This window comes from Sinocyclocheilus rhinocerous, unplaced genomic scaffold (genome assembly GCF_001515625.1).
Source record: "Sinocyclocheilus rhinocerous isolate Xijiao unplaced genomic scaffold, SAMN03320098_v1.1 scaffold5395, whole genome shotgun sequence".
In the NCBI taxonomy this organism is placed as follows: Eukaryota; Metazoa; Chordata; class Actinopteri; order Cypriniformes; family Cyprinidae; genus Sinocyclocheilus; species Sinocyclocheilus rhinocerous.
Genome location: NW_015631741.1, coordinates 14604 through 23330, shown reverse-complemented (window position 1 = coordinate 23330; position 8727 = coordinate 14604). Strand labels below are relative to the sequence as shown.

The following is an 8727-nucleotide window of genomic DNA, read 5'->3' as shown; positions in this document are numbered from 1 at the left end:
GAACTTGATTTTTCATAAATACCTTGAGATGCTTTTAATTGGGTTTATATAATCCTTAAGTAGTGTGTGGTAATATGCTAAAGTCATACACAGACTTAAACATTCAGCACGTGAATCACAACAATGGTAACAATTCAATTTCATTTATTTTCATTAATTGTAACAATAACCATTTTATTTGCTCTTTTTGTTGTGCTACTACTGACACAAGACAGCAAATAAAATTGGCAAATAAAATTAACAACTGTAAAACAAAGCAACTGCATAATTTATTCATGCCGCAATGCACTCTGGGAGTCAGTGAGTAGCTACACAGTCATGAGTAAACCTAAATGAAAGGATCAAGTACCCCCTACAGTTCTTTTTTAGTTACTAGAACTCTCGTGTAAGTAAACTATACTAAGCATTTGTCAGTACAACATACTATTCCTCTTTCACTTTACTTAGTTTTTTCAAGGCAATCGGTTTGCATGCTTTTTTTAAGTAAGCCCAACTAATTAGATTTTACAGTGTACAGAAATGTTGTCACCCTTTGTAAATATGTGCAAAGTGGGCCTAGTCTTCAACTTTTAAAGAGGTCATGGCATGCCTTTTCATCATTCTGAATTTAACATTTAAAACCTGTGGGATGACCTGATGAGGAGAGCCCACACTGTAAAATCTAATTAGTTGGGCTTACTTAAAAAAAGCATGCAAACCGATTTTTTAAACTCTTTCATAAGTCTGTTATTCAAATTTGTATTGTATTTATTTATTTTTTTAGCTTGAAGGAGATGACCGTTATTTTGTTGCCCTCGACATCTCGATGGCCATTGAGTACATCCATTCAAAAAATGTCATCCATCAAGATTTAAAGCCAGCCAATGTTTTGGTAAGACTTTTTTCTAGTTAATCAGTAAGTATATGTAAAAACATATACATTTAATGATTTAAAACCTATTTGATACTTTAAACAGATCGACCAGTTCTCAAAAAAGGCTGTACTGACAGACTGGGGCCTTGCCAACATCAGAGACACGGTTGTACTACGACAAGGAAGCAGACTTACTGGAGGAGGAATAGGGCCAATGGGTGGAACCTTTTTTTATATGGCCCCAGAGTGTCTAGTTGAATTTGAACAGGCTTCCAGTAGTTCTGACATCTGGTCTCTGGGAGCAACATACCTGGAGATTTTCACGAAATCAGTGCCATGTACAGTGAAAAACTAGAGTTGTGCAGTCTAATGGCCAAAAAGGTGCCACCACAAGCTTTACAACATCTGAGCGACAAGTACCAGTTTATTGGTACAATGTTGCACTATGATGCAGCATCAAGACCTGAAGCTTCCTCTGTGGTGCTGTCCCTAAAAACAGTGGAGGGGCCAGATTTAAAGAGCCGTTATGGTTATGAATGGTAAATGTTACGGATTATCACATGGACAGTGTAACATTTCTTGTCATTTTCAGTTTTTAGTACAAATACCAATGTTGGTAAAATGTTAACATTATAATCACAGCCGTTCTCTCTCTGTCTAACACTGCTGGTATGTTTTATTATTTGTTTCAATGTATGTTCACATCATTAAACATGTTTTGCATCTTCATTTGTAGCACTTTTTTAATAATTTGGTCCCTTTATATGGATTTATTTAGTTGGATAAGCAGTTAAAAAGTCCCTGTCTCATTGGCCAGCAGCTGGTATATTTCATTTGCCTCTGCAAATGTGGATGGAATGGGAATGCCTCTTGTTTGAAGGACTGTGGTGAATTTATCCACCAACATGAGGTAAGCCGCCAAAGACCCGTCTGGTGATGATGGGAAGTTTGTATTTTGCAGAATAGCCTCTGATATTTTTCTGAATTCTTCATTTGCCACCAACAAAGGCTCATCTACTCCACAAACAAGCTGTTCTGCATACTTCAGGAGGTCGTTGTCTACTTTGCAGAGCATATCAGCAAAGCCTGCAGGAAGATACAAATTCCTTTTTCACATTGGCTACTGCTTTTCTGAAACAGTTTAATTTGGATGAAACAGATACCTTCGGGTGGGGAAGTAAAGAGAAGGTATGGTTTCCCAAATTGACCTGGAACATTCCTTTGCTTGCGAATATCGTGAGTGTTCCACAGTCTTTGCTCTATGTTCAGCTCTCTCTCTCTCAAGAAGGGGGAGGTGTGTATATTGCAGGCAATTTCTGTAGGTTAGCATGTATTGTTATTTTTTTTTCATTTAATGAGAGCAGATAAATGAGGGCTGACAAGTAGTTTTAACTTACATGTGTACAGGATTGTCCAAATCAAGCATGCCAGATTCCATCATGGCCTAAAAACACACATTTTTTAGATAAGTAAATCTTATTACAAAAATTCCTTCAATTTAGCATCAATAAGCATGTGCTATACATTCCAACAGACAGACAAAAACAAAGTTCACCTCAATATTTTTTATAATAATACTATTGTCTACCGACATGAGAAGATCTCTCCTATCATGTTCATTGTAAGATATCAAATATACGTACCACTGTGTTCCTGAATGGCATCAAATGAAGGTTTGCAATGAAACCTTGCAATGAAGGTTTGCTGTCGGTTAGAGGTGCCAGCCTTAAGCCAAATAATTTTCCTAGAAAATTATATTAAGGCCATATCAAGTATGTTAACAGAAAAATAAAATAAGTTAGATTACATTTCAGAGAGTAAAATTACAAAGCAATGAACTTCATTAAATGTACAGGTTGCATACCCATCAATACCAAGATGTACCCAGATTCCAAATAATTTAAATTTGTCATTTCCTACAACAAATTATAAAATATGCATCACAATAAATATATTTAATTTAATCAAAACATCAGTCAGAAATCTAGTTAATGCTTTACTCTTTACTCTGTTTTTGATATCTATGATGTTCTTTAGCATCTGTAACACTAATTTGTTTATTAATATTCACTTAATATTTAATAATATTTACCATCAATATGCCAAGTGTAATTTGTTCCACAGCTGAAGTAATTTCTACGTTCAATTCTTTTTTTCACAGGACATCTTCTAAGATCACTGGCATCAAGTTATCTCATTATTAGAGCCACATCATTCCTAGAGAAATAACAGAGAGAAACATTTTGGGAGGAAAAAAGCTTGACCACATCTTTTAAAAATAGGGTTAATATAGATAATAAGCCATAAGATCAGATATCTGATCAGATGAATGTGTAATATGGCACATTTGATTTTAACTATATTTATTGTAATATCAATAAGATAGTAAGATACTGTACAGATCTTAAATAAATAATGTCAAGATATAAGACGTATAATCCATTATAAATTACATGGATTTAACATGGTGTTTATTGCGTGTTATACATAATCATACTCATAAAAGTTATAACCACAAATAAGTAAGTTTTATAATGTATTATAATTGTTGTTATGATTATTTATGAGATGAAACAACATATAATAAGTTTTTTATAATGCATTGTGCATTCATTATAATGCCTTAAGAATACCCTTATAATGTGTTATAAATATGGGCTTCATTGTAAGTGTTACCAACTTAACTAAGCTTAATGATTACCTGATTTTGTATCCAGAAGCGGCAAGAAAAGAGCACATTTATCTTTGTTTGAAGCCATTGTCAAATAGCAACTTTATCATTTCATCTAAATAAGTTAAGGCACATTAACATTAAGTTTTTTTTTTTAAATTCTGTAGAAAGTTTCAACATTCATTCAGTAGCTTAGCAAACAGAACATGATAGTATTACAAGCTAACATATATAACAATACATTTATAATATAAGCCATATTAAATGCAGGATACTTATCTCTGTATCCATTCTTGATTGGCTGAAACAAACACATATATATTTAGTTTTAAGACAGAACCATTGTTTTTACAAAATCATTTAATTCAACAACTCCTTGTGATAGACTCATAAAGGTATATTATAATTAGACTAAGATTTCAATCTAATAGCTCGAAAGAATTCGCTTTACCTTGACGTAAATTGACCATGATTTTATTATAGTAAAAGTGTAGTAACATGTTTTTTTTGTGTGTAATGATTACCATTTGTATAACCACAATTTTACTACAAATACCATGGTTAAACTATGGGTAGTGTAGCAAAACCATGGTTAATCTGTGGATACCATGATTTAACTATAGCAACCATGTTTTTTGGGGGGTTTTTTGTAGTAAAACCATGGTTATTTTTCGTAAGGGTAACTTTACTACAGTTTGCCAACATAAAAGCTTGATAGTTGCAATATGGCTAACTAACTTTTTAAACGTGCACACAAGACTCTCGAAATGCATGCTCTCTTCTGTATATAACTTAATTAGTGTAACATTTAAATAAAACTTAAAATATAATATATCAGATGCGGCTTACCTCCTTTTGCCATCCATCAAGCGTTCCATACCACTTCCTCTGAACCGCGTGCGTGTGACGTCACATGGGGCTGGGCAACGCGACACTCCACCTGAGTCTGTTTCGTCTGATGCCTAAGTGTATGAGGCCTGACACCTGACGTCGTTTTTCCTGAGACCTGTAGCTTGTCAGTCTGAGGCGCGATGCCGTTTTGTCCAATGACTGAAGCCTTTTAGTCTGAGGCATGTCGCCTTTTCATTTAATGACTGAGGTCTGAGGATGTCCTAAAATGTACACCATACACAAGATAAAATCAAGATAAATTGTCATTGTAACTATGGACTACGTTGACAAGAGTGATGTAGAAGTTTTCACCATGAAGCTTGCACTGGTGATGTACCGGAGAGAAAACTGATTTTTCAGTAAATTATCTAATTTTCAGCAGTAAGAAAAAAAAGTGTTTTAAAGCTTGTTGTTTTGTAGAACATCACAGTTATATATGATATGAGAACAGTAAGGCCTGTAGATAGAGAGTACGTGTTATTTAAGAAAAATATAATTATATTTTCAGAATTACCATTTTTTTCTCAAACATAGTCAGTGGAGTAAAATGCCCCCAGGGAGCAATGGGAAATTACTGTAGTTATTCTGTTCTGAACATCAAATCATTTGTTTTTCCATCAAATGTATTCTAACTAGTTGGTTGAATAAAAATATTTGGATTTTATATTTAAAAATTACGGCTTTCTCTACCACGTCTGGGCACTATGAGTACCGGGTTATGCCGTTCGGGCTTGTCAACAGGCCCTCAGTCTTTCAAACATTCATAAATGATGTATTCCGTGACATGCTCAGTAGATGGGTCATCATTTACATCGACGACATTCTTGTTTACTCTGACTCCCTTGAGACACACATTAGCCATGTCCGAGCTGTTCTCCAACGTTTAATCTCCCATCAGTTATACGCTAAGGCTGAGAAATGTGAGTTTCATCAGACTTCTACCACGTTCCTGGGATATGTAGTCAGCCCTGAGGGAGTGGCGATGGATGACCATAAAGTGCAAGCTGTCTTGAACTGGCAAAGAGATGCAAATATTCCTTGGCTTAGCTAACTTTTAGAGACGATTCATCAGAGACTACAGCTCCATCGCAGCCCCTCTAACGTCAATGATTAAGAGGAGGGGAGGTCGCTTATCCTGGTCACCAGCAGCTGACAAAGCTATTCACCACCTCAAAGAACGTTTCTCCACTGCACCCATATTGCATCACCCTGATCCTGAACGTGAGTTTGTGGTAGAGATAGATGCCTCCAGCACAGGTGTAGGGGCAGTCCTTTCGCAACGTCATGGCAGTCCACCCAAACTTTTCCCCTGTGCTTACTTCTCACGCAAGCTAAATCAAGCAGAACAGAACTATGATGTGGGAAACTGTGAGCTATTGGCAATGAAGGCAGCTTTTGAGGAGTGGTGACACTGGCTTGAGGGGTCCAAATGTCCCTTTTCAGTTCTCACTGACCATTGCAATCTGGAATATCTCCGCAGTGCAAAAAAAAATCAATCACAGACAGGCCAGGTGGGCTCTTTTCTTCACTCGGTTTCAGTTCAAAGTAACTTATCGTCCAGGTTCCAAAAACACCAAAGCAGATGCACTCTCTCGTCAATTTGAGTCAGCTTACCAACCCATTTCACCAGATCCCATCTTGCCTACCACTCTCATTGTAGCACTTGTGCAGTGGGATGTCATGTCCGAGATTGCGGAGACGCAGGGCACAGATGCTATACCTGCTGAATGTCCACCCAACGGGACCTTTGTACCTCCTTCCTTGAGGAACCGAGTCATTCAACAGGTTCATGATCTTCCCAGCTCCAGATATCCGGGAATAACTGCATCCATCCAACTTCTCTCCAGTAAATTTTGGTGACCCTCACTTCACACTGACATCATTGCATTCATTAAGAATTGTGTGACCTGCAACACTTCCAAATCCTCTAAGCAGACGCCTGCGGGTTTGCTACAACCACTGCCCATTCCTCAAAAACCCTGGTCCCACATTGCCATAGATTTTATCACTGACCTCCCCTACTCCAAAGGCAATACCACCATTCTCACTGTCATTGATCGCTTCTCCAAGTCTTTTGACTCTCTTGCCCTGTTTTTTGGACTGTTGTTCACTCTGCTTGCTGCCAGCCCCGATCTCTCTCCTGTCTAGTTACTCTGCCATTGTCTCGTCTCAGATAACCCTGTGGCTGTTTATCGACCATTGCCTGTACGACTGTGTTTACTTTTATTAAATGCTGCAAATGGATCCTCACTCCGTTGACTCTTCATTACAATTATATTTCAGCATAAATATACATCACTAGACAGGTAATGTCTAATCTAGTAAACATTTCCAATTTATTTATGACTGAAATCTTGCACATACATGTAACAAAGTATTTATCATAATGTGCTGTAAATAGCATTAAAAAAAGATATCAGTTTTACTGTTGTGCATAAATGTCAGAAGTGATGTTGTACAGTGAGGACGGAAATAGTCACCAGTGTGTAGTGAGCCACTGTGCTTAGTGCCTGAATTTGTGTACACAATACATTAATTCACAACCTAGCGAAGTTAAAGCTGATTGAGACGTACCCTTTGTATGACAGTGGACCTTGAGGGCCAGAGCTGAGAACCCCTGAAATACTGATTATTTAATAATCACACATGAAGAATGAATACACTTTATACTGATTAGTTAATAATCACTCATGAAGAATGAATACACTTTAATTTGTACAGAAATATGCAATATTTGACTCATGTTCAGTGATGCTTTTATCTTTTTTCCCCTTTTGTTTGTGTGTCAATCACAGCTAAATAAAACCAAAGGCCATTCAGCCACAGGTCACTGCATCTTTTGCTGTATAAGTACAATTTTTTGAATGTCAAACACATTCTCAGTATTTATATTTGGTTCGGTTTTTATAACCGTTTTAGGGTCAACATTTTGGTACGGTTATTATGTACAATCCTTTTAACATTTCAGCAGCTGACTTTTTTTTGTACTTGCATAGTAATTTTAATTGTACCACATTTGCAATGCATATATAGCAGGGCTCCAGACTAACTTTTGAGAGCAGTTCTACAGATGGTGGTGCCAGAAGCAGATTTGGTATTACAATTAAATTGCATAGGGTGGGGCAACAGTCCAGAGAATGTTTTATTGTCTTTGACCATCTTTATTTATTAATGTAATATTTACTACATATTAAATAAATAAAAATTATTAAATCATAAAATTATTATAGTTTTGCATTAATAAGTGTAGTTACTAGTAATATTACTCATTTATTTCTTGGTAATGCACATTTGACAGTAAAGCACTGAGCTTGAGTTGAGAAGCACAACATTTACTTTTATTAACAACAGTAGCATGTGCAAAATGTAAGTTTTATATAGAAAATTTACATATTCTACACTTATTAAATGTACCATTATTCTTCTGTAGTATTATATGGAACTGACCGACAACTTCAATGATTATAAAAGGAGCCCTCTTTTTTTATGAAGTTTAGAAGTTTGTGTTTTTAAACTTTGTGACTTTTCTTATGTCATACACAAAAAAAGAGCAAAACTTTGACAAAATTTGATTTCTTGATGATTTAAAATTTTATAATAGTGATTTTATAATTTCAAAATGTAAAGTAAAAAGTAGAAATGAATGACTAATAAGCCTATAAGTGTTCCTCTGCTGCCATCTACTGGTTATAGTGGTAATTTGATGCCCCTTTTTTTAATTTTACAAAAGTGTTTGTTTACCACAAAGTATATTTTGGTCATCCCTTTAAAAATAACATTTTAATTGTATGCTTTTTAGAGTTTTAAAGTGCTGTAAATAGTTGTGTGAAATACTTAAAAGTGCTTGAATTTCTCTCTCAAAAGGTTGTACAAACCCTGAAATGCATAATGTAATGAAAATTAACTCTTTCTTCCACAACACCATGGTTATAGTTAGCGTTACTACTTCTGGTTATATGTCAGCGCTGTTTGACCTGTTTATAACAGATTTCTGTGCAGAATTTGAATGCTTCTCACTAGAGCTCACAGCAACCTTTATTCATTCTGCAGCAAATTCAAGTGCTTCTCACTGGATCTCGCACACTGTGCAGTAACAGTGTCGCGAAATCAACACTGCTTCCTGAGGAAACCTGTTCTGATCTCGGAGAAGTTTGTTTGCTCTGCGCTGATCCGAGCTGATAAACGGTCTGCACTGCACAGCTCAAACGAGTAGCGCCGTTTCACTAGCTTTTGTTTCGCTTGCTGTTTGATGTTTCTACGGTGGCCGAGAAGTGCAAAGCAAATCACAATTCTGAAAACAAAATAACAAATT

The 8727-nt window shown here is 36.0% G+C and overlaps 1 protein-coding gene across 1 annotated transcript; it reads left to right on the top strand.

Moving 5' to 3' along the window:
• The first annotated feature begins 472 nt into the window (after positions 1-472).
• On the top strand, positions 473-1208 carry LOC107741950 (casein kinase II subunit alpha-like). Its single transcript, XM_016554762.1, has 2 exons — positions 473-871; positions 957-1208. The coding sequence occupies exons 1-2, from the start codon at positions 806-808 to the stop codon at positions 1206-1208; spliced, it is 318 nt and encodes a 105-aa protein (XP_016410248.1). The 5' UTR covers positions 473-805.
• The last annotated feature ends 7519 nt before the right edge of the window (positions 1209-8727 follow it).

Coding starts and splice junctions, on each gene's coding strand:
- LOC107741950 (XM_016554762.1), top strand. CDS start 806: ATGGCCATTGAGTACATCCATTCAAAAAATGTCATCCATCAAGATTTA. Junction 872..956: donor TAAAGCCAGCCAATGTTTTG/GTAAGACTTTTT, acceptor TACTTTAAACAG/ATCGACCAGTTCTCAAAAAA.